The sequence below is a fragment of the Artemia sp. Qi Xiang Cuo genome, chromosome 4 (assembly GCF_049724085.1).
Source record: "Artemia sp. Qi Xiang Cuo chromosome 4, ASM4972408v1, whole genome shotgun sequence".
NCBI classification, from domain to species: Eukaryota; Metazoa; Arthropoda; class Branchiopoda; order Anostraca; family Artemiidae; genus Artemia; species Artemia sp. Qi Xiang Cuo.
This window is the reverse complement of record NC_142797.1, coordinates 77791597-77818335: the sequence shown is the minus strand read 5'-3', so window position 1 is coordinate 77818335 and position 26739 is coordinate 77791597. Positions and strand designations below refer to the sequence as shown.

Below are 26739 nucleotides of genomic sequence, written 5' to 3'. Positions count from 1 at the left end.
CTACAACATTGTTTTCAAAATAACATATAACTATTAATACTAAGGAAAGTGATATTTACCAATCCTGAATCAGCTACAAATGGTAAATATTTTTCTCTAGCCATTCTGCATAGAAATCTGTTTTAAAACTTTTGATTACTATGGGCTGTTTCAAGACCTTGTAGCCCTTTAAGGGTTCAAAATAGGATTTTCCCCAGAAGTAATTATTGAATTATATAGGATGTATAATTGTATAGCCTAGGCATAAAAAAGGCATCAATTGATACATTTGCTTTTTTTATTGGCCTAGCTAGCCTAAATTATGTTGCAAATTGCAAATTTATCGAATTTAATTCTATAAAGGTTCCTTCATTTAACATAGGCTAGAATATACTTTATGAGATGTATAGAGCTTTAGGTAAATATTTTGCTGTTCATACTATTGACTTGCAAATAAAGTGAACATACCATTAGATGGCATTTTTATGCTCTTTCTTAATATAATGATTGCTTTTCTTGCAAGTTCCATTTCAAGTCCTTTTAGGACCCTTGAAAATAATAATATCATTCTATATATTTTGGATCTAAAGATGGGCTTGAACATTTGTTTCAAACTTACTATTTCATTGTAAATCCATTGATTGTAAATTGTAACATTAATTTGTCAAGTCATCCTTATCCAGCCAAAATCTTCCTTATCCAACCAAGAGGTTAAGAAAATGCTTTTCCGACTACAACATTTTTCTACATTTGGATTTGGCATCATCCTCAGAATATAGAGTCTTACCAGACTGAATAGTGAGTCCTTTGTATTGGCAGCATGTTGGACATGGAGTTGGAAGTGGTAGCTGAAAATGGTTTCCAAGAATACACTGTTTTGGATGTAATATTAAAACAGCTTGTTTGCCAGTAATCTAAACCATTCATGTACAGCAAGCCAAAATCAAAACCTGCATTAATTTAAAGACATTCAGAAATTAAATAAAAAAAAAGTTTTTTTTAACTGAAACTCAGAAGCAACATTAAAACTTAAAACAAACAGAAATCATTCTGTATATGAAAGGGGCTTTTTGCACCTCAATACCCTGCTCTTTATGTTAAAGTTTTTATTGTTTTAAAAAATAGAGTTGTGAGAAAGATTCAAACTTTAGCATAAAGAGCAAGGCATTGAGGAGGGGACAGCACCTTTCATATATGGAATAATATCTGTTTGTTTAAGTTTTAATGTTGCTCCTTAGTTTCAGTTAAAAAAACTTGTTTTTTTTATTTAATTTCTGAACATCTTTAAATTAATGCAGGTTTTGATTTTGGCTCACTGTACATGAATAATTAAAACGAAATTGTATATTAATTTGACTTTTTTTTTGGCTAAATGGCTTTCTTGACAGTTGTTTAATTTTATTTACAAACGTTTTTATTAGTAATAAAAATGCATAACTTACAAATTAACTTACATAAAAAAACTTATATATTTGTATATTTTTATTAAGTATATTAGGGGGTTTGCCCTCCTAGTCAATACCTCGCTCTTTACGCTAAAGTTCGTATTCTTTTCCAATTCTTTAAGAATGATCCCTTAATCACAAAAGCTGTTAATTAGAATAAATAGCTCTTATGAAAGCACTAAAGAACTTTAGCATAAAGAGCAAGGTATTGACTAGGGGGTGAACCCAATCATATACGTAATAATTTCTGTTCGTTTTAAGTTTTGATATTGAAAAGTTTTCAGTTGAAAAGTTTTTCAGTTGAAAACTTGTTTTTTTTATTTAATTTCTGATTTATTTTTTAAATAATGCTGATAAATCTCGCACCCCCTTCATAGCAATGTCCCTTCTCCCATGAAAACTTCCTCCATGGAAAGATCCTCCCATGTAACCCTGATCCCCCCCCCCCAACTACCAGAAAAAATCCCTCCTGAAAATGTATATATGCTTTCCAACAACCGATGTTCCACGAAAACATTGGGCAAAGTTAATAGATTGCATGCCTTCCTCTGAGGACTATGGAGGACTAAGTCGTCTTCAAAGATATAGTTATTATATTTTTCGACCATTCTGAGCAAATCGGCACGCTTAAAGCTTTAATCAGGTGACTTTAGCAAAAAATGAGCATGAGAGGGGGCCTAGTTGCTCTCCATTTTTGTTCCTTAAAAAGGGCACTAGAACTTTTAACTTTTGTTCAAATGAGCCCTCCTGCGATATTTTAGGACCATTGCATTAATATGATCACCCCTAGGGAAAAAAACAACAAAAGTACAAGTAAATATGCATCCCTGATCTTTCTTGTGGCAAAAAATACAAAATTCCACATTTTTGCAGATAGAAGCTTGAAACCTCTATAGTAGGGTTCTCTGATACGCTGAATCTGATGGTGTCATTTTCATTAACGTTCTATGACTCTTAGGGGGTGTCCCCCCCTTTGTTTGAAAATAAGGCACATTTTCTCAGGCGCGTAATTTTTTATTGGTAAGACAAAACTTGATGAAACTTATGTATTTGAAATCAGTATAAAAATCTAATTCTAAATATAATAAAAAATCTAAATCTAAATAAAAAATTAAAATCAAAATCTAATTTGATGTATCTATTGGTATCAAAATTCCATTTTTAGAGTGTTGGTTACTATTGAGCTGGGTTGCTCCTTACTTACAGTTTGTTACCATGAACTGTTTGATTTCTGGTTGTTTTGAGTTTGAATTTTAACATGTATTTGTATCTGCTGATTTTAAGTTTAAAATGCCCTTTACTTTTCTTTGAAAAACTTCTTTTTCGAAAAGTTTTTTTTTAATTAATTTTTGTTTGTTTTATGATTGCAAAAAGTATCAAGTTTTTAAAAATACCTTATTTCAAAATCAATTTTTTTTTTCAAAATCAAATTTTCATCAAAGTATCAAAACTAGTATAAAAATAACAATATCAAAGTAAAAAGAATGGGTTTGTGCTCATCTTGGAGTTTTATTATCTGATGTTTGAACTATTTTGAACAAAATGGCTATCTCAAAATTTTTATTGGATGGGTATGGGGAAAAAAGGGTAGGGGGGGGGCTAATTGCCCTTCAATCTCTTTTGACTCTTTAAAAGTGAACTAGAACTTTCCATTTTCAATCAAATAAGCCCTCTCTGAAGTTTATACAAACATCTCCTCTATAAGAACCATATTTGCACCCAGGGCATAACTTACAATGCCTGTCCCTTGGCCCTGGGGGGTTGTGCCGACCCCAAAGTTTTAACATCTGATATCTGAAACTATTCTTAACAAAATGGCCGCCTCAAAATTTCTATTGGATTGGTTTAGGGAAGAAAAAGGCGTGGAGGGGCTAGTTGCCCTCCGATCTCTTTTGACTGCTAGAAAGTGAACTAGAACTTTAAATTTCAAATCAAATGAGCCATCTCCGAAGTTTGTTCAAGCATCCCTTTCATAAGAACCATATACGGCCCCAGGACATAACTTACAATGCCTGCCCCCTAACCCTGGAGGGTTGTTTGAGCACCAGAGTTTTTGCTATCTGACCTTTGAACTATTTAAAAAAATGGGTCTCTTAAAATTTCTATTGGATGGGTTGCGGAAAAAAACGATGGGCGTGGGGCTAGTTGCCCTCCGATTTCTTTTGACTCTTACAAATTGAACTAGACCTTTCAATTTCCATTCAAATGGGCCCTCTCTGAAGGTCCTGAGGGGTTGTGTCGATACCAGAGTTTTGTTATCTGACCTTTGAACTATTTTTAACCAAATGGCTATAATAAAAAATTTTATTGGATGCATTTGGGGGAAATGAGGCGTTGGGGGGAATAGTTGCCCTCTGATCTCTTTTGACTCTTAAAAACTGAACTAGAACTTGGAATTTCCAATCAAATGAGTCCTCTCTGAAGTTTATACGAGCATTGCATCCATAAAAGCTATATATGCCTATATAGGATTGTGTTTTTGAGCTATATAGGATTGTGTCGACCCCGGAGTTTTCGCTATATGATCTTTGACCCATTTTGAAAAAAATGGCTCTCTTAAAGTCATTATCGGATGGGTCTGAGGAAAACAGGGCGTGGAGGGAGGGGGATAATTGTCCTTCGATCTCTTTTGACTCTTAAAAACGTGAACTAGACCTTTACGTTTCCAATCAAATGAGCCCTCTCTGAAGTTTATACGGGCATCCCTTCTACAAGAACCATATATGCCCCCAGAGCATTACTTACAATGCCTGCCCCCAGGCCTGGAGGGGGGGGGGGTAGCGTCGACACATGAGTTTTTTTTATTTGTCCTTTGAACTATTTTTAACGAAATGGCTATCTTAAAATTTTCATTGGATGGGTTTGGGGAAAAAGGGGGGGGGGCTAGTTACCCTTGGATATCTTTTGACTCTTAAAAAGTGAACTAAAACTTTCAATTTCAAACCAAACAAGCCCCCTCTGAAGTTTATACAAGCACCCCTTTCATAAGAACCATATAAACAACACTAATGCCTTTTTTAATAGTCGAAAAGGATTGGAAGAAAACTAAAACCCCTCCGACGCCCATCATTTCCCCAAAAACATGCAGTAAAAATTTTGAGACAGCCATTTTGTTCAACGTAGTTGAACAGTCCGGAAATTATAACTTTGAGGATGACACTCTTCCCACAGCCCTTAGCGCAAGGGTTGTAAGTTATGCCCTGAGTGCATGTAAGGTTTTATAGAAAGCGTGGTTGTAGAAACTTCGAAAAGGGCTCATTCGATTGGAAATTGAAAGCGCTAGTTCCCTATTTAATATTCGAAAGTGATTGGAGGGCAACTAACGCCCCTCTCATGCCTACCAATTCCCCATAAAAATTTTGAGATGGACATTTTGTTCAACGTAGTTGAAAATTCTGGAAATGAGGTCTTTGCCAGCGTTGTCGTAAAAACTTCAAAAGGACTCATTCAATTGGGAACTGAGAGGGCTAATGCCCTTATCAATAGTCACAAGTGATCGGAGGGCGATTGCCCCCCACCCACACCTTTCATTTCCCCAAACACTTCCAATCATCATTTTTTTATAGCATTTTCATTGAGCGTAGTTGAAGGGTCCGGAAATTATGTTTTTCAGCATGACAACCCCCAACAGCCCTCTGGGCTGAGCTTGGAAGTTATGCCCGGGGGGCCTATAATGTCATATAGAAAGTGTTGTCGTAAAACTTCAAAAGGGGCTCTTTCGATTGGAAATTGAGAGGGCTATTGCCTTTTTTAATAGTCGAAAATAACCAGAGGGAGAATCCCCCCCACACCCATCATTTCCCCAAACATTTTTAATCAACATTTAGATACGGCCATTTTGTTCAACGTAGTTGAAAGGTCTGGAAATTATGTCTTTGAGGATGAGAACCCTCCGCCCCCCATAGCCCTCATGACCAGGGTCGTAAATTATGCCCTTGGGGCAGATAACTATTTTATAGAAAGTTTTGTCGTAAAAGCTTCAAAAAGGGCTCGTTCGATTATAAATTGAGAGGAATAGTGCCTTTTTTATTAGTCAAAGGTGATCAGAGAACAAATGTCTCCCTCCACACCTATCATTTCCCCAAACACTTCCAATCGAAATTTTGATATAGCCTTTGTGTTAAGCTTATCAGAAAAGTCTGGAAATTGTGTCTTTAAGGATAAGAAATCCCCCCAGCCCTCAGGGAAAGGGTTGTAGGTTATGCCCTGGGGACATTTAGGATTTTTATAGAAAGTGTGATCATATAAACTTCGAAGGGGGACACACGTCATGTTGTCCCGAAATGCGTTTAATAGAAATTTTGAGATAGCCATTCTTTTCAAAATAGTCTAAATATAATATAACAAGGCTTTTGGGGTTGAAACAAACACCAGAGATTGGGGGCTAGGGTTGTAAGTTATGCCCAAAGGTATTAAAGGTATTTATGGAAGGAAAGGTTGTTTAACTTCAGAAGAGGCTCAGTCTTTCTCCCTGGAAAAGACTATCAAACAGTTCGTGGTAACGAACTGTAAGTAAGGAGCGACCCGGCTCAATGGTAACCGAAACTCTAGAAAACGGGTTTTTGATACCAATAGATACATCAATAGAATCAGATTTCAATTTTGATTTTAAATATATAATTTTCATCAAGTTTAGTGCTACCCATCAAAAGTTACGTGCCTGAGAAAATTTGGCTGATTTTCAAAAAAAGGGGGAAAGACCCCCTAAAAGTTATAGAACCTTAATCAAAATCACACCATCATATTCAGCGTATCAGAGAACCCTACTGTAGAGGTTTTAAGCTCCTATCTACAAAAGTGTGGAATTTTGCATTTTTTAGCCAGAAGAAAGATCACGGATGCCTGTTTATTTTTTTATTTTTTTTTTCCCAGGGGTGATCGTATGTACCCAGTGGTCCTAGAATATCTTGGGAGGGCTCATTGGAACGGAAATTAAAAGTTCTAGTGCCCTTTTTAAGTGACCAAAAAAAATGGAGGGCAACTAGGCCCCCTCCCACGCTTATTTTTTTCCCGAAGTCACCCGATCAAAATTTTGAGATAGCCATTTTGTTCAGCATGGTCGAAAATATCATAAATTTGTCTTTTAGGATGACTTAATCCCCCGAAGTCTCCAGGGGGAGGGCTAAAAGTTATGAACTTTACCCAATGTTAACATTTAGTATTGGTTATTGGGAAGTATACAGACGTTTTCTGGTGGGGTTTTTTCTGGTTGTGGGTGGGGGGGCTGGGGGGTTATGTTGGAGGATCTGTCCATGAAGGAAGTTTTCATGGGGGAAGGGAAATTGCCATGAAGGGGGGCCGGACTTGCCAGCATTATCGATTGGTTATTGGGAAGTATACAGACATTTTCAGGAAGGATTTTTTTTATCGAGGGGGGGGGGGGCTAGAGGAGGGGGTTACTCTGGAAAATCTTTCCGTGGAGGATGTTTATTTGGGGTAAGGGATATTTCTATGAAGAGGGCGCCGGATTTCCAAGCATTATTTAAAAAACGATCAGAAATTAAATAAAAAAAACAAACAGGTTTTTTCAACTGAAAGTAAGAAGCAACATTAGAACTTAAAACGAACAGAAATTAAAACATATGTGAGGAGGCTCTCCCCAAAGTCAATGCCTCGCTCTTTACGCTACAGTTTTTTTTAGTGCTTTCAAAAGAGCTATCTATTCTAATTAAACGGCCTTTGTGATTCAGGGGTTTGTGAATAAATTTTTTTTTTAACTTTTAACGTAAAGAGTGTGGTATTGACTAAGGGGAGAACCCTCCCCCTCATATACGTAATATCATATACGTAATAAAAAAAAACAATAAAAAAAAAACAAGCGATACGGCTCAATAGTAATCGAAACTTTTAAAAACTGAATTTTGATGTCAATAAATGTATCAAAAAAATGTGTTTATAATGCTGATTCTAAATATATAAATTTTATTAAGTTTAGTATTACTCATCAAAGGCTACGATCCTGAGAAAATTTACCCGATTTTTTAAAGAGGGGGAAACATCCCCAACAAGTGAAAGAATTTTAATGAAAATCACACCGTCAGATTCAGCGTATCAGAAAACCCTATTACATAGGTTTCAAGCTCATATCTGCAAAAATCTACAACTTTGTATTTTTTGCCAGAAGAAACATATACGAATATAGAAGTTAGTTACGTAAGTTAATTTGTAAATTACGTCATAACCAAATTTAGAGATATCCATTTAGCAAAAGAAAAGTAAAATTTTTATGCAAATTTTGTTTACTTATTCAATGACGTTTAGCCAAAATAAAAGCTGAATTAACTAAAAAACGATCAGAAATTAAACAAAAAAAAAAAAGTTTTTTGAACTGAAAGTAAGGAGCAACATTAAAACTTAAAACGAACAGAAATTATTCTGTATATGAAAGGGGCTGTCCCCTCCTCAACGCCTCGCTCTTTACGCTAAAGTTAGACTCTTTCTCATAACTTTATTTTATAAAACAATAAAAAACTTTAGCGTAAAGAGCGAAGCGTGGAGGAGGGGACACCCCCTTTCATATACGGAATAATTTCTGTTCGTTTTAAGTTTTAATGTCGCTCCTTACTTTCAGTTTAAAAAACTAGTTTTTTTTATTTAATGTCAATATAAAACGAACAGAAATTAATTAAACAAACTTTTTGCACATAAAAAGTTTTTTTAAAAAAGTAAAGAACCCCATTAAACTAAAAATTAACAAAAATAGAATCAAATGATCTACCAAGCATGCAACTACCATAAATTAGTATAAATAAATAAACGAAACCCAAAACAAACAGAAATTAAAATAAGTCAAACTCAAAACGAGCAGAAATTAATCTGATTTGGGTTCTAAATACTATGCTTTCTAAAAGCCAGAATATAATTTGTACTTTACTGATAAAATTCAATTGAATTACTGAAAAATATGTGCATTGTTAGTTTAACATTCATATGCCGATATTTATTCCTTAAGATCTCAATTTTTGTTCTCTTAAAGTTATAAAAGTGAAAATACTTACAAGAATTTTTTTCAGTAAAGTACAAATTGTATTCTGGCTTTTAGAAAGTATAGGGTTTAGAACAATTACCATACGAGCATTCCTTCCATATAGGGTGTGGGGGGAGGCTGGTTGCCTTTCAATCTCTTGACCCTTAAAAAGTGAACCAGATCTTTCAATTTCCAATCAAATGGGCCCTCTATAAAGCTTATATGAGCATCCCTTTCATAAAAACCCAACATGCCTTCAGGGCATAACTTAGAACGCCTTCCCCTTGGCCCTGGGGGGTTGTATTGACATTGGAGTTTTTTTTTTATCTGACCTTTAAACTATTTTAAACAAAATGCCTACCTCAAAATTTTCATCACATGGGTTTGGAAAAAGAAGGCGTGGGAGGGGGGGGGGCTAGTTGCCCTCCGATCTGTTTTGAATCTTAAAATGTGAACTTAAACTTTCAATTTCCAATCAAATGAGCCCTCTCTGAAGTTTATACGAGCATCCCTTTCATAAGAGCCATGTATGCCCCAGGGCATAACTTGCAACGCCTGCCCCCGGGCCCTGGGGGGTTGTGTCAACACCTGAGTTTTTGTAATCTGAATTTTGAACAATTTTTAACAAAATGCCTATCTCAAAACTTTTATCGGATACATTTGGGGAAAAAGGGGCCGGGCTAGTTGCCTACCAATCTCTTTTGACTCTTAAAAAGTGAACTTGAACCTTCAATTTCCAATCAAAGGAGCCCTCTCTGAAGTTTATACGAGCATCCCTTTCATAAGAACCATACAACGTCTTTGCTCGTGCCCTGGGGGGCTGTTCCGACCCCTGGGCTTTCGTTATATGGTCTGTGAACTGTTTTTTTTTTAAAAATGGCTATCTCAAAGTTCTTATCGGATGGGTTGGAGGAAAAAAGGGCGTGGAGGGCGGGCAGGTGCCCTCCGATCTCTTTTGACTCTTGAAAAGTGAACTCGAACTTTCAATTTCTAATCAAATGAGCCCTCTCTGAAGTTTTTACAAGCATCCCTTTTATAAGAACCATATATGCCCCAGGACATAACTTACAACGCCTGTCCCCAGGCCCTGGGGGTTGTGTTGACACCTGAGTTTTAGTTATCTGAATTTTGAACAATTTTTAACAAAATGGCAATCTCAAAATTTTTTTTGGATACATTTGGGGAAAAAAAGGCTTTGGGGGGGGGGGGCTAGTTGCCCTCCAATCTCTTTTTACTCTCAAAAACTGAACTAGAAGTGTCAATTTCCAATCAAATGAGCCCCTCTGAAGTTTTTACGAGCATCCCTTCCACAAAAACCATGTACTTCTCCAGGGCATAACTTACAACGTCTGCGCTCGGCCCCTGGGCTTTCGTTATATGCTCTTTGAACTGTTTTAAAAAAAAATGGCTATCTCAAAGTTCTTATCGGACGGGTTGGAGGAAAAAAGGACGTGGAGGGGGGGGGGCAGGTGCCCTCCGATCTCTTTGACTCTTAAAAAGCGAGCTAGAACTTTCAATTTCCAATCAAATGAGCCCTCTTTGAGGTATATAGGAGCATCCCTTCCATAAGAGCCCTATATGCCCCCAGGACATACCTTACAATGCCTGTCCCGGGCCCTGGGGGATTGTGTCGATACCGGAGTTTTTGTTGTATGATCTTTGAACTACTTTTAACTGTAAATGGGTATTTCAAAATTTTTATCGGATGCATTTGTGAAAAAAAGGACTTTGTGGGGGGGGGGGCTGGTTACCCTCCGATATCTTTTGACTCTTAAAAAGTGAACTAGAACTTTCAATTTCCATCCAAATGAGCCCTCTCTGAAGTTTATACGAGCAATCCTTCCATAAGAACCATATATGCCCCCAGGGCATAACTTACAACGCCTGTCCCCAGGTCTTTGGGGGTTGTGTCGACACCGGAGTTTTGTTTTGTGATCATTGAACTATTTTTAACGAAATGGCTACCTCAAAATTTTTATCTGATGCATTTGGGAAAAAAAGGGAGTTGGGGGTGATAGTCGCCCTCTGATAACTTTTGATTCTTGAAAAGGGCACTAGAACTCTTGATTTCCAATCGTATGAGCCCCCTTTGAAGTTTATACGAGGACTCCTTCCATATGAAGTGCCTCTGGAAAAAAAATAAAATCTTGAAGCCGCATGGCCTTTAATATAGGCCATACGGCTCCTACTTTTTATACTAATGGTTATTTTTGATTTTTGGAATTCTTTTGTAAACTTTTCAAATTTATTACCAATAAAGTAACCCTCCCTAGAGATAATTGCAACACTGTTTTGTAAACTGTTTAGTATTAGAAGGAGGAGGTTGTTCTCCAATTTAGTTTATTTTTGTAAAGAGGGTAATAGATACTACAGTTGAAATTGCATTTGAGCTACTATTGGAGCTCATAATGCCCACGGCTTGTTTTTGCAATTGGTACTTATCAGTAATGTTCATGAGTGTCAGTATTTGTGAGATCAAGGTATTAGTTTGATGTATGCTCAACCGTTCAATCAGTGTACAACTATGCTCCCCACTCCCTCTCATGGGGGGATTCATTGTAAACATTTGGGACTATTATGAGCATAATGGGCCCATTATTGCAATATTAAAATAAGAAATTGAAAAAGATAAATATTAAGTAATAATTAAAACTAAATTATTAAATAGTCCTATGTTAAAGGACCCTCACTTGGTACATAAAACTGTTTTTGGAACTTGGGTTTAGTTGAAGAATGTGTTTGAATCTTCGGACCACTGATTCACCAAGTTGACAGGGGGTGTTTTATTCCCCACTACCCCAGAATTTGAAAATGCCCCTTTTTACATTTGCATTGAAAATTGCCCTCCACCTTAGATTTTGAAAAATACTTAATTTTTATGTTCATTAAAAGCATAGGAAAGGAAAAATGTTTTCTCCTCTCCTTCCTCCCCCACCCATGCCGAATTTTTCATATTTTTTATTCTAACACCTGGTTTTAGACAATGTATTATTTTGTCTTTTTGCATTTAGTTGTGTTTTTATTAATCCTTATTTGAAAAAAAGTGATGAAAATGTGATATTGTATGTACTATTAATTTTTTACACTGGATTGTCATGTTGTACCTGTTTTTCATACCACTTTACCAGTAGCCTACTATACTGCTGATGAAACATTCTGAGATCATATAAGCAATATAATCAATTTTGAGCATTATTTTATGGGTCTGCATTATGGGTACTGTTACTGCTATTTCTACTGCCACTGAAGACTCATTGCAGAAATGAAGCCACCAGAGGCCAAAAAAAGCAACTGTACGTGCTTTTCCTCAACTCTAGTTTATTCATTTACTCTGAAACACTTTATTGTATCCACTTTCCACCCCATTAAGAGATAAACTGCTTTTCTTCTTGCCCCAGATGTCAATCTTTGAACAACTATTGTCTGTGAAATGTGACCTAGCTACCTTAACCTCTCTTTCAGTTCAGCTCTTCAAAATGTCACCCAACTACTCTTTTAATAGTTTATTGTTTGATATAGGTTCAGAGAAAAAAGTATTTGAAACTGTCTTTATACAATTTCTCTAGAAAATATCTAATAAATTTGTTTGACCTTTCAAAGCACTCATGTTTCATGTCATAGCTTCAAGTTGTCTTCTTAACATTTTTGTTGTTTTTGGCAACACTATACAGGGCAGAAGTGATTTTAGGCTTGAGTTTCTCAACACTGGAAGTAAAAAGGAGTACATAAATAATAAAATGAGAGAAAAAAGGTCAAGGATGATCCCCTTGCATATTCCCATATACAGAAATAACACAGGGAAAGCTGTGGCGATCATTTTATTAGAAAACTGTCATGTGCACCATATCCCATTATTATCTTGCATATTGTCATATATAGACAATATGCCAGAACTTGTATAGGTAAGAACGTTAAATATAAATGAAAAGATCTAAATAGAAAATATTAAATATTCATCTTTTTAACAGATAGTTTGAAAATACTTTTGAAAGAAATTGGTAAAAATCTTAGCCTGTGAACTAATATCAGATTTTAGAGATCACCAGTGCTTGGACGCCAAAATAACGTTAAATTTTCATTGTGATGTAAAATAAGGTAAAAATATTATGTTTTGATTTTTGGTCTCTGATTATGTATGCTATTCTGTGTGCTCACGAAAGATTGCTTAGCTGAAACTTAATACTTGATAAGGTCAGGGTTCTTAGGTGATCTCTAAAACTGTAAAACCTCAGGGTTCTAAAGATATTTTTATTTTCAAATGAAGCAATTAAATCTTCTTGTGTTTTTAATTAATTGGTAAGACTTACAATTTTTGTACTGCATGTTTAAGGTTTAGGTGTACAATGTAATATATTTAAAATCATTATGGGAATTATTTCATGGTAGAGTCTAACTCCCTTTTTAAGCTGGGTAAAATATTAACGATGGATTAATCAGAGGTAACACTATAGCGTTGCCTATAGTAAAGGCCATACGGCTCCAATGTTTCATTAGTTATTTATTATTATTTTTTTTCCCAGAGACTTTTCATATAGAAGAAGTCGTCGTAAAAACTTCAAACGGGGCTCATTCGTTTGGAAATCGAGAGTTTTAGCGCCTTTCTTTAGAGTAAAAAATGATTAGAGGGCATTGAACACCCATTCCACACCCAGCATTTCCCCAACCACATCCAATAAAACTTTTGAGATAGCCATTTTGTTCTACCCAGTTGATTTCCAGATAGAAATTATGTTTTTGAGGAGGACACTCCCCCCAAAGCGTTCTGGCCAAGGGTTGTAAGTTATGTCCTGGGCGTATATAAGCTTTTTATGGAAAGCTTTGTCGTAGAAACTTCAAAAAAGGCTCATTCGATTAGAAATTTAAATAACTAGTGTCCTTTTTAATAGTCGAAAGTGATTGGAAGACAAATAACACCCCTTCCACACCCACCATTTCCCCAAACACATCCAATCAAAAATTTTAGATAGCCATTTCGTTCAACGTAGGCGAAAGTTCTAGAAATTATATCTTTGAGCAGGACACTCCCCCCACAGTCTTCAGGGCAAGGGTTATAAGTTATGCCCCGAAGTCTTATATGGTTCTTATGGAAGGAATGCTCGTATAAACTTCAGAGAGGGCTCATTTGATTGGAAATTGAAAGTTTCTAGTTCACATTTTAAGCATCAAAAGATATCGGAGGGTAGCCAGCCCCCCCCACGCTCTTTTTTACCAAACGCTTCCGAATAAAATTTTGAGACAGCAATTTTGTTAAAAATTTTTCAAAGATCATACTCCGGTGTCGACACAACCCCCCAGGGCCCGGGGGCAGGCGTTGTTAAGTAATGCCCATGGGGCTTATATGGTTCTCATAGAAGGGATGCTTGTATAAACTCCAGAGAGGGCTCATTTGAATGGAAATTGAAAGCTCTAGTTCACTTTTTAAGAGCTAAAAAAGATTGAAGGGCATCTAGCCCCCCCCCCCTCCACGTCCTTTTTTCTCAAACCACATCTGATAAGAACTTTGAGATAGCCATTTTAAAAAAATAGTTCAAAGACCATATAACGAAAACTCCGGTGTCGACACAGCCCGCAAGGGCCTGAGGGCAGGCGTTGTGAGTTATGCCTTGGGGCAATATATAGTTCTTATGGAAGGGATGCTCGTAATAACTTCGGAGAGGGTTCTTTTGATTGGAAATTGAAAGTTCCCGCTCCCTTTTTAAGAGTCAAAAGAGATTTGAGGGCAACTAGCTCCCCCCTCCACGCCCCAAATGCATCAGATAAAAATTTGAGATTGACATTTTGTTAAAAATAGTTTTGCAAAAGTTCAGATAACAAAAACTCCGGTGTCGACACAGCCCCTTGGGCCCGAGGGTAGGTGTTGTAAGTTATGCCCTGGGGGCATATATGGTTGTTATGGAAGGGTTGCTTGTGTAAACTTCATAAAAAGCTCATTTGATTGGAAATTGAAAGTTTTAATTCACTTCTCAGAGGCAACGCTATAGCGTTGCCTATAGTAAAGGCCCGGCTCCAATGTTTTATTATTTATTACTTATTTTTTTTTATTCCCAAGGGCACTTCATATGGAAGGGGTCGTCGTATAAACTTCAAAGGAGGCTCATTCAATTGAAAATCGAGAGTTCTAGTGCCTTTTTAAGGGTCAAAAGTGATTGGAAGACAACTAACCCCCTTTCACTCCCACCAATTCCCCGATCACATCCAATCTAAATTTTGAGATAGCCATTTCTACGTAGTTGATTTCCTAATAGAAATTATGTTTTTTATTAGGACACTCCCCCACATCCCTCTGGGCTCGGTTTGTAAGTTATGCCCTGGGGGTAAATAAGATTTTTATAGAAAGGTTTGTCACAGAAACTTCAAAAAGGAGTCATTCAATTGGAAATTCAAAGGGCTTGTTTCCTTTTTAATAGTTGAAAGTAATTGGAGGGCAACCCTCTCACGCCCACTTTTTTCAAGAACAGATCCAATCAAAATTTTGAGAAAGCAATTTTGTTCAACGTATTTCAAAGTTCTGGAAATAATATCTTTGAGCAGGACACTCCCCCCACAGTCTTCAGGGCAAGGGTTATAAGTGATGCCCTGGGGGTATATATGGTTCATATGGAAGGAAAGCTCTTATAAACTTCAGAGAGGGCTCATTTGATTGCAAATCGAAAGTTCTAGTTCACTTATTAAGCGTCACAAGATATCGGAGGGTAACCAGCCCCCCCCAACCCTTTTTTCCAAAATGCATCCGATACAAATTTTGAGACAGCTGTTTTGTTAAAATAGTTCACAGAAGATATAAAAAAAATTTGGTGTCGACACCACCCCCCAGGGTCCGGGGACAGGCGTTGTAAGTTATGCCCTCGGGGCATATATGGTTCTTATGGAAGGGATGCTCGTATAAACTTCAAAGAGGGCTTATTTGATTGGTAATTGAATATTCTAGTTCATTTTTTAAGAGTCAAAAGAGATTGGAGGGCACCTTGCCCTTCCCCCTCCACGCCCTTTTTTCCTCAAACCCACCCGATAAGGACTTTGAAATAGCCATTTTTTTAAAAATAGTTCAAAGACCATATAACAATAACTCCAGGACCATATAACGAAAACTCCGCGGTCGACTTAGCCCCTTAGCCCCCCCCCCCCCGGGCCAGAGGGCATGCGTTGAATATATGGTTCTAATGGAAGGGATGCTCGCAAAAATTTCAGAGAGGGCTTATTTCGTTGGAAATTGAAAGTTCTAGTTCATTTTTTGAAAGTCGAAAGAGATTGGAGGACAAATAGCCCTCCCACGCCCCTTTTTCCCCATATGCATTCGATAAAAATTTTAAAATAGCCATTAGTTAAGAGTCAAGAGATTTAAGGGTAAATAGCCCACCCCCACTTCCTTTTTTCCCCAAACCCGTCCACTACAAATTTGAGGTAGCCAGTTTTTTGAAAATTGTTCAAAAATTAAATAACAAAAACTCCGGTGTCAACATAACCCCCCAGGGCCCGGAGGGGTAGGCGTGGAAAGTGTTATCCTGGGGGTGTTATGGTTCTTATGAAAGGGATGCTCGTTTAAACTTCAGAGAGGGTTCATTTGATTGAAAATTGAAAGCTCTAGTTCACTTTTTAAGAGTCAAAAGATATTCGAGGACAACTAGCCCCCCCATACCCCTTTTCCCGAAGCCCATCCATTGAAATTTTTAAAATAGGCATTTCATTAAAAAAGAGTTCAAAGGTCAGATAAGAAAAACTCCTGTGTCGATGCAACTCCCCAGGGCCCGGAGGCAGGCGTTATGAGTAATGCTCTGGGGGCATATATAGTTCTTATGGAAGGGATGCTCGTATAAACTTCGGATAGGGCTCATTTGATTGGAAATTGAAAGTTCTTGTGTGCTTTTTAAGAGTCAAAAGAGATCGGAGGGCAACTAGCCCCCCCTCCACGCCTTAAATGAATCAGATATAAATTCTTAGACAGACATTTTGTTCAAAATAGCTCAAAGTTCAGATAGCAAAACTCCGGTGTCGACACAGCCCCCCAGGGCTCGGGGTATGGTTGTTATGGTGATACGGTGGTTATGGAAGGGATGGTCGTATAAACGTCATAGAGGGCTAATTTGACTGGAAATTGAAAGTTGTAATTCACTTTTTAAGAGTCAAAAGTGATCGGAGGGCAGCTAGCCTCCCACCACACTCCATTTATTTTTTCCCGGAGGTACTTCATATAGAAGGGGTCGTCGTATAAACTTTAAAGGGGGCTCAATCGACTGGAAATTGAGATTTGTAGTGCCCTTTTTAAAAGTCAAAAATGATCGGAGGGCAACTATCCCCACCCCACCCCTCTAAACCCCTTTTCCCCAAATACATCTGATAAAAAAATTCACGTAGCCATTTTGTTAAAAATAGTTCTAAGATCATATAAAAAAATTCCTTTACGTATGGCCATTTCGTTAAAAATAGTTTAAAGGTCAGATAAGAAAAACTCCTGTGTCGACGCAACCCTCCAGGACCCAGGGCAGGCGTTGTAAATATTGCTGTGGGGGCATATCTGGTTCTTATGGAAGGAATGCTTGTATAAACTTCGGAGAGGGCTCATTTGAGTGGAAATAGAAAATTCTAATTCATTTTTAAAGATCCAAAAGATATTGGAGGGCAACTAGCCCCCCTCCTCCATGCCCTTTATTTCTTTAAACCCATCCGATAAGAACTTTGAGATTGTAATTTTTTTTAAAAAATAGTTCAAAGATTATATAATGAAAACTCAGGGGTCGACACACCCCCCCCCCAGGGCCCGGAGGCAGGTGTTGTAAGTAATGTTCTATGGGCATATATAGTTCTTATTGAAGGAATGCTCGTATAAACTTCGGAGAGGGCTCATATGATTTGAAATTGAAAGATCTCGTTCACTTTTTAAGAGTCAAAAGAGATCGAAGGGCAACTAGCCCCCCTCTCCACGCTCTATTGTCCCCAAACCCATCTGATAAGAACTTTGATAGAGTTATTTTTTTCAAAATGGTTCAAAGGTCATATAACGAAAACACCGGGGTCCACACAATCCTTCGGGGTCCAGGGCAGGCGTTGTAAGTTATGCCTGGGGGGGATATATTACTGTTGTTGAAAGGATACTCTTATGACTTCCAGAGGGGACTTATTTAATAAAAAATTGAAAGTTGTAATTCATTTTTTGACAGTAAAAACATATCAAAGGGTAGCTGTCCCCCCACGCCCCTTTTCCCCAAAACCATCCGATAAAAATTTCAAGATTACCATTTCTTGAAAAATAGTTTAAAAGTCAGATAACAAAGACTCCGGTGTCGATACATAACCCCAGGGTCCGGGGGGCTGGCGTTGCAAGTTATTTCCTGGTGCTGTATGTGGTTTTTATGAAAGGTATGCTTGTATAAACTTCAGAGAGGGTTCATTTGAATGGAAATTAAAAGTTGTAGTTCATTTTCTCAGAGTAAAAAAAGATCGGACGGCAACTAATTCCTTCCTTTATCAACGCCTTAGGCTTATTTTGGAGGCAAGACTCACCTGATAAAAATATGAGGGCAAGATCTTTTTAAAAATATTTCAAACATCAGATATTAAAACACCGGGGTCGACTTAACCCCCCCCTCCCGCCCAAAAAAAACAGGTATAGGCGTTGTAAGTTATACCCTGAGGATATATATGGTTCTTATAAGAAGGGATGCTAATATAAACTTCAGAGAGGGCTCATTTGATTGAAAATAGAAAGTAATAGGTCACTTTTATAGAGTCAAAAGAGATCGAAGGGCAATTAGCCCCCCCCCATGCCCTTTTTTCCCAAACTCATCTGATAAAACTTTTGAGATAGCCATTTTGTTAAAAATAGTTCAAACATCAGATAATAAAAACTCCAAGGTTGACACAAATCCATTTTCTCACTTTGATATTGTTACTTTGATTCCTGGTTTGATGCTTAGATGAACATTTAATTTTAAAAAAATAGTTCGATTTTGAAATAAGGAATTTTTAAAAACTTGAAACTTTTTGCAATCAAAAACGAACAAAAGTTAACTAGAAAAAACTCTCCAAAAATTAAGTTTTTCAAAGAAAAGAAAAGGCCATTTTAAAATTAAGCGCAGCAGATACAAATATCTGTTAAAGTTTAAACTCAAAACGACGAGAAATTACTATTAAAGAATAAATAAAACCCAAAACAAACAGAAATTAAATAAACAATCATAGCAAAAAACATAAATAATATAAATGAATAAATAGATCTTAAAGCAAGTGATGCTTAGATTGAATATAAAAATCAAGCTTAAAATGAAAAAAAAATATTTTGCTATTTAAGTATAAATGAAACTTAAAACTAACAGAAATTAAATAAACAATCAATGCAAACAAACATACAATAGATATGAATGTAAATGAATAAATAAATAGTAAAACGAGGGAAACTTAAATTGAATATGCAAATCAAGCTTGAAACGAACAAAAATCACTTCAAACAAGAGCTTGGGTATCCCCTCCTTCTCTCATTTCATTGTTCATGTTTTTCTTACATTCAACTTTTGTCTCTACAAAGTATTTTTGCCCATCCAACATACTGCATAATATTATCTACAATACTTCATTGATTTTTTTTTAGCACCGACACTAGCAATTGGCAAGCCCGTCCCCTTTTTAGATGAATTCAAATTTCGAAGATGCTGAAATTACCAAGCTGCCATCTCTACTTATGGGCCTTGCTTATTACTTACTTGAGACGAGGATCAGGCTATTTCAGCCCAACAGGATCTTAGATCCAGCTAGAGCAGACATGGGTACCAAAGAACGAACTTTAGGTTTAGTTTACCCTCAAAATTTCAAAATTTTAACTTTCTGAATTTCAGAAAAGGAGATGGAAAAAACTAAGGAAAAAACTAAACCGTCCGACCACCTTGAAACCCAAATAACATATAGAAACGAAGAATATACCCATCAACAGTGTTTCTATTTTAGTAGGGCGGGCTATAAATGGCCTATTGACAGAGATTTTTACATACCCCTTTTTAAGTTGCCATTTTTGGTACCTATTTCAATTTTGAATTCTGCACAAATATGTATTCTAAGGATTTGCAGATATTTTATATTCTATATTTTAAAGCATTTTACTTAACTACCTATTTAACATAATAATTATTTGTCGCTAATCCTTCCTTATTTTCAGCTTTTGAAGAGGAGAAGCTAGCTTCAATGTCTCAGCATCATGCACTTGGTGAAGCATTAGAAGCTGCTCGACAAGAAGCATCATCGCTCGCCGAAGAGCTAGTGAAAAAATCTAGTAAGTTTTTGTATTGTTGGCTTTTTATTCGGAACTAAGGAAGAAGTTTCTTCGGGGTTGAGAACAATTATTTTGATCAAAACTACCAGAAAATGAGGCTTCACCAATGTATGGTAAGATATATGTATTTGGCAGGTTCTGAAATTTCTCGCTTCTGAAGGTCCTTGTGAAATAATAATTCAACCACCCCTCCGCATACCCCATGCTATTTAAATTAATTTTTAATAAGTAAAAGCGTTTCTTTGAAATAGAATTCTGGCGATATCCCAGGCTTTACAAAGTAGAATCTAGGGCATGCTAGCCATATAACTTTTTCGATAATGCTAGGTATCTATAATTGTATTTTGTCAATTTGAATTTTAGAAAAAAACGTACTTTTTTTTAATTCCACGAAATTATACGTCTGTTCCTTACATACGAACACTTTTTTCATAGCCCGATTTTGACGATGGAGCACGATGTAATTTCTTTATTTCTGTCGTACAAAACCCCTATCCTTGAGTAGGATAGAAGGAGGCAGAAGGCTATGAGACGGAAGTCCCTCTAAGGAGGAAAACTGTAAATAGGTATACGTCTACTTCGTGAACATGAAATGACTCAATAAATTAATCTCCATTATTTGGAACCCCTCTCCCCTAAAAAGCAGTAAGAAAACAAACAGAAGAAAATGAATCAGAAACCCAAATCTAAGTTTCGCAAGAGTCCTGCTTTGCTTCTTATTGGGAAAGTTTTTCTCATCTAGAATTCATAAATTTGACCTGTGTAATAAACAGAATTAGATAATCTAATTTCTATGTTATGTTTTGATGTTTTTCTGGGTGTGTTCTAAACGCAAGCTGCTCGTTATTAGGCATATTATTTTTATTTTTTGTTGATGCTATTAAACTTATTTACTAAGTTAGAGCTTCTGTATAAGACACTCTGATCCAATCAGCATCAAAGCTCCGTATAATGCCAATAAAAACTTATTTGCTAGGTTATAACTTCTGTATAAGACACTCTAATCCAATCAGCGTCTAATGTCCGTTTAATGTAAACAATAAAACTTATTTGCTAGGCTAGAGCTTCTGTATAAGATACTCTGATCCAATCAGCATCAAATCTCCCTGTAATGCAAACAAAAAAACTTATTTATTAGGTTAGAGCTTCTGTATAAGACACTGATCCAATCAGCATCAAAATTTGCTAGGTTAGAGCTTCCTTATAAGCCATTTTGATCCAAACAGCATCGAACTCCGTGTAATGCCAACAAAAAAACTTATTTGCTAAGTTAGAGCTTCTTTATAAGACACTCTGATCAAATCAGCATCAACGCTCTGTGTAATGCAAAAAAAAACATATTTGCTAGGTTAGAGCTTCTGTATAAGACACTGATCCAATCATTATAAAATCTCCGTGTAATGAAATCAAAAAAAAACTTATTTGCTAGGTTAGAGCTTCTGTATAATACATTCTAATATAATCATCATCAAAGCTCTGTGTAATGTAAACAAAAAAACTTATTTGATAGGTTAGAGCTTCTGCATAAGACTCTCTGATGCAATCAACATCAAAGCTCCGTGTAATGCAAACATAAAAACTTATTTGCTAGGTTAGAGTTTCTGTTTAAGACACTGATCTAGTCAGCATCAAAGCTACGTGTAATGCCAAAAAAAACTTATTTGCTAGGCTGGAGCTTCTGTATAAGACACTCTGATCAAGCTCCGTGTAATGCAAACAAAAAAACTTATTTGCTAGTTTAGAGCTTCCTTATAAGAAACTCTGATCCAATCAGCATCAACGCTCCGTGTAATGCCAAAAAAACAAAAACAAACTTATTTGCTAGGTTAAAGCTTCTGTATTAGGCACTCTGATCCAATCAGCATCAGTGCTCCGTTTAATGCAAACAAAAATACTTATTGGCGAGGTTAGAGCTTCCTTATAAGACACTCTGATCCAATCAGCATCAAAGCTCTGTGTAATGCAAAAAAAAACATATTTGCTACGTTACAGCTTCTGTATAAGACACTGATCCAATCAGCATCAAAATTTGCTAGCTTAGAGCTTCCTTATAAGCCATTTTGATCCAAACAGCATCAAAACTCCGTGTAATGCCAACAAAAAAACTTATTTGCTAAGTTAGAGCTTCTGTATAAGACACTCTGATCCAATCAGCATCAACGCTCCGTGTAATGCCAAAACAAAAAGACTTATTTGCTAGGTTAAAGCTTCTGTATTAGGCACTCTGATCCAATCAGCATCAGAAATCCGTGTAATGCAAACAAAAATGCTTATTGGCGAGGTTAGAGCTTCCTTATAAGACACTCTGATCAAATCAGCATCAACGCTCTGTGTAATGCAAAAAAAACAACATATTTGCTAGGTTAGAGCTTCTGTATAAGACACTGATCCAATCAGTATAAAAGCTCCGTGTAATGCAAGCAAAAAAAACTTATTTGCTAGGTTAGAGCTTCTGTATAAGACATTCTAATCTAATCAGCATCAAAGCTCTGTGTAATGTAAACAAAAAAACTTATTTGATAGGTTAGAGCTTCTGTATAAGACTCTCTGATGCAATCAACATCAAAGCTTCGTGTAATTCAAACAAAAAACTTATTTGCTAGGCTAGAGCTTCTGTATAAGAAACTCTGATCCAATCAGCATCACAGCTCCGTGTAATGCAAACAAAAAACTTATTTGCTAGGTTAGAGTTTCTGTTTAAGACACTGATCTAGTCAGCATCAAAGCTACGTGTAATGCCAAAAAAAACTTATTTGCTAGGCTGGAGCTTCTGTATAAGACACTCTGATCAAGCTCCGTGTAATGCAAACAAAAAAACTTATTTGCTAGTTTAGAGCTTTCTTATAAGAAACTCTGATCCAATCAGCATCAACGCTCCGTGTAATGCCAAAAAAACTTATTTTCTAGGTTAAAGCTTCTGTATTAGGCACTCTGATCCAATCAGCATCAGAGCTCCGTGTAATGCAAACAAAAATACTTATTGGCGAGGTTAGTGATTCCTTATAAGACACTCTGATCCAATCAGCATCAAAGCTCTGTGTAATGCAAAAAAAAAAACATATTTGCTAGGTTAGAGCTTCTGTATAAGACACTGATCCAATCAGCATCAAAATTTGCTAGGTTAGAGCTTCCTTATAAGCCATTTTGATCCAAACAGCATCACAACTCCGTGTAATGCCAACAAAAAAACTTATTTGCTAAGTTAGAGCTTCTGTATAAGACACTCTGGTCCAATCAGCATCAACGCTCCGTGTAATGCCAAAAAAAAAACTTATTTGCTAGGTTAAAGCTTCTGTATTAGACACTCTGATCCAATCAGCATCAGAGCTCCGTGTAATGCAAACAAAAATACTTATTGGCGAGGTTAGTGATTCCTTATAAGACACTCTGATCAAATCAGCATCAACGCTCTGTGTAATGCAAAAAAAAACATATTTGCTAGGTTAGAGCTTCTGTATAAGACACTGATCCAATCAGTATAAAAGCTCCGTGTAATGCAAGCAAAAAAAACTTATTTGCTAGGTTAGAGCTTCTGTATAAGACATTCTGATCTAATCAGCATCAAAGCTCTGTGTAATGTAAACAAAAAAACTTATTTGATAGGTTAGAGCTTCTGCATAAGACTCTCTGATGCAATCAACATCAAAGCTCCGTGTAATTCAAACAAAAAACTTATTTGCTAGGCTAGAGCTTCTGTATAAGAAACTCTGATCCAATCAGCATCACAGCTCCGTGTAATGCAAACAAAAAAACTTATTTGCTAGGTTAGAGTTTCTCTTTAAGACACTGATCTAGTGAGCAACAAAGCTACGTGTAATGCCAAAAAAAACTTATTTGCTAGGCTTGAGCTTCTGTATAAGACACTCTGATCAAACTCCGTGTAATGCAAACAAAAAAACTTATTTGCTAGTTTAGAGCTTCCTTATAAGAAACTATGATCCAATCAGCATCAACGCTCCGTGTAATGCCAAAAAAAACAACTTATTTTCTAGGTTAAAGCTTCTGTATTAGGCACTCTGATCCAATCAGAATCAGAGCTCCGTGTAATGCAAACAAAAATACTTATTGGCGAGGTTAGAGCTTCCTTATAAGACACTCTGATCTAATCAGCATCAAAGCTCTGTGTAATGCCAACAAAAAAAAACCTATTTGATAGGTTAGAACTTCTGTATAAGACACTCGGATCCAATCAGCATCAGAGCTCCGTGTAATGCAAACAAAAACTTATTTACTAGGTTAGAGCTTTTATATGAGACACTCTGATCCAATCAGCATAAAAGCTCCGTTTAATGCAAACGAAAAACTTATTTGATAGGGTAGAGGTTCTGTATAAGACATTCTGATCAAATCAGCATCAACGTTCCGTGTAATGCAAACAAAAAAACTTATTTGCTAGGTTAGACTTCTTTATAAGACACTCTGATCCAATCAGCATCAAAGCTCCGTCTAATTCAAACAAAAAACTTATTTGATAGGTTAGAGCTTCTGTATAAGACAGTCTGATCCAATCAGCCTCAAAGCTCCATGTAATTCGAACAAAAAACTTATTTGATAGGTTAGAGCTTCGGTGTAAGACACTCTGATCCAATCAGCATCAAAGCTCCGTGTAATGCAAAATAAAACTTATTTGTAGGTTAGAGCTCCCTTATAAGACACTCTGATCCAATCAGCATCAAAGCTCCGTGTAATGCAAATAAAAAAAAACTTATTTGCTAGGTTAGAGATTCTTTATAAGACACTCTGATCCAATCAGCATCAAAGCTCTGTGTAATGCAAACAAAAAAAAAACTTATTTGATAGGTTAGAACTTCTGTATAAGACACTCGGATCCAATCAGCATCAGAGCTCCGTGTAATGCAAACAAAAACTTATTTACTAGGTTAGAGCTTCTATATGAGACACTCTGATCCAATCAGCATAAAAGCTCCGTTTAATGCAAACGAAAAACTTATTTGATAGGGTAGAGGTTCTGTATAAGGCATTCTGATCAAATCAGCATCAACGTTCCGTGTAATGCAAACAAAAAAACTTATTTGCTAGGTTAGACTTCTTTATAAGACACTCTGATCCAATCAGCATCAAATCTCCCTGTAATGCAAACAAAAAAACTTATTTATTAGGTTAGAGCTTCTGTATAAGACACTGATCCAATCAGCATCAAAATTTGCTAGGTTAGAGCTTCCTTATAAGCCATTTTGATCCAAACAGCATCGAACTCCGTGTAATGCCAACAAAAAAACTTATTTGCTAAGTTAGAGCTTCTGTATAAGACACTCTGATCAAATCAGCATCAACGCTCTGTGTAATGCAGAAAAAAAACATATTTGCTAGGTTAGAGCTTCTGTATAAGACACTGATCCAATCAGTATAAAAGCTCCGTGTAATGCAAGCAAAAAAACTTATTTGCTAGGTTAGAGCTTCTGTATAAGACATTCTGATCTAATCAGCATCAAAGCTCTGTGTAATGTAAACAAAAAAACTTATTTGATAGGTTAGAGCTTCTGTATAAGACTCTCTGATTCAATCAACATAAAAGCTCCGTGTAATGCAAAAAAAAAAACTTATTTGCTAGGTTAGAGTTTCTGTTTAAGACACTGATCTAGTCAGCATCAAAGCTACGTGTAATGCCAAAAAAAAACTTATTTGCTAGGCTGGAGCTTCTGTATAAGACACTCTGATCAAGCTCCGTGTAATGCAAACAAAAAAACTTATTTGCTAGTTTAGAGCTTCCTTATAAGAAACTCTGATCCAATCAGCATCAACGCTCCGTGTAATGCCAAAAAAACAAAAACAAACTTATTTGCTAGGTTAAAGCTTCTGTATTAGGCACTCTGATCCAATCAGCATCAGTGCTCCGTTTAATGCAAACAAAAATACTTATTGGCGAGGTTAGAGCTTCCTTATAAGACACTCTGATCCAATCAGCATCAAAGCTCTGTGTAATGCAAAAAAAAACCATATTTGCTAGGTTACAGCTTCTGTATAAGACACTGATCCAATCAGCATCAAAATTTGCTAGCTTAGAGCTTCCTTATAAGCCATTTTGATCCAAACAGCATCAAAACTCCGTGTAATGCCAACAAAAAAACTTATTTGCTAAGTTAGAGCTTCTGTATAAGACACTCTGATCCAATCAGCATCAACGCTCCGTGTAATGCCAAAAAAAAGACTTATTTGCTAGGTTAAAGCTTCTGTATTAGGCACTCTGATCCAATCAGCATCAGAAATCCGTGTAATGCAAACAAAAATACTTATTGGCGAGGTTAGAGCTTCCTTATAAGACACTCTGATCAAATCAGCATCAACGCTCTGTGTAATGCCAAAAAAAAAAAAATCTAGGTTAGAGCTTCTGTATAAGACACTGATCCAATCAGTATAAAAGCTCCGTGTAATGCAAGCCAAAAAAAAACTTATTTGCTAGGTTAGAGCTTCTGTATAAGACATTCTAATCTAATCAGCATCAAAGCTCTGTGTAATGTAAACAAAAAAACTTATTTGATAGGTTAGAGCTTCTGTATAAGACTCTCTGATGCAATCAACATCAAAGCTCCGTGTAATTCAAACAAAAAACTTATTTGCTAGGCTAGAGCTTCTGTATAAGAAACTCTGATCCAATCAGCATCACAGCTCCGTGTAATGCAAACAAAAAAACTTATTTGCTAGGTTAGAGTTTCTGTTTAAGATACTGATCTAGTCAGCATCAAAGCTACGTGTAATGCCAAAAAAAATTTATTTGCTAGGCTGGAGCTTCTGTATAAGACACTCTGATCAAGCTCCGTGTAATGCAAACAAAAAAAACTTATTTGCTAGTTTAGAGCTTTCTTATAAGAAACTCTGATCCAATCAGCATCAACGCTCCGTGTAATGCCAAAAAAACTTATTTTCTAGGTTAAAGCTTCTGTATTAGGCACTCTGATCCAATCAGCATCAGAGTTCCGTGTAATGCAAACAAAAATACTTATTGGCGAGGTTAGTGATTCCTTATAAGACACTCTGATCCAATCAGCATCAAAGCTCTGTGTAATGCAAAAAAAAACATATTTGCTAGGTTAGAGCTTCTGTATAAGACACTGATCCAATCAGCATCAAAA

The 26739-nt window shown here is 36.4% G+C and overlaps 1 protein-coding gene across 2 annotated transcripts in view; it reads left to right on the top strand.

The window, feature by feature from the left end:
- The window catches only part of LOC148953458 (uncharacterized), a 216483-nt gene that overhangs the window by 91290 nt on the left and 98454 nt on the right, over positions 1-26739 (top strand). For both annotated transcript variants that reach the window (XM_089087689.1, XM_089087688.1), the window contains exon 2: positions 19535-19648. In XM_089087689.1, the coding sequence (XP_088943815.1) occupies positions 19535-19648 (114 nt within the window). The remainder of the gene's footprint in view (positions 1-19534; positions 19649-26739) is intronic.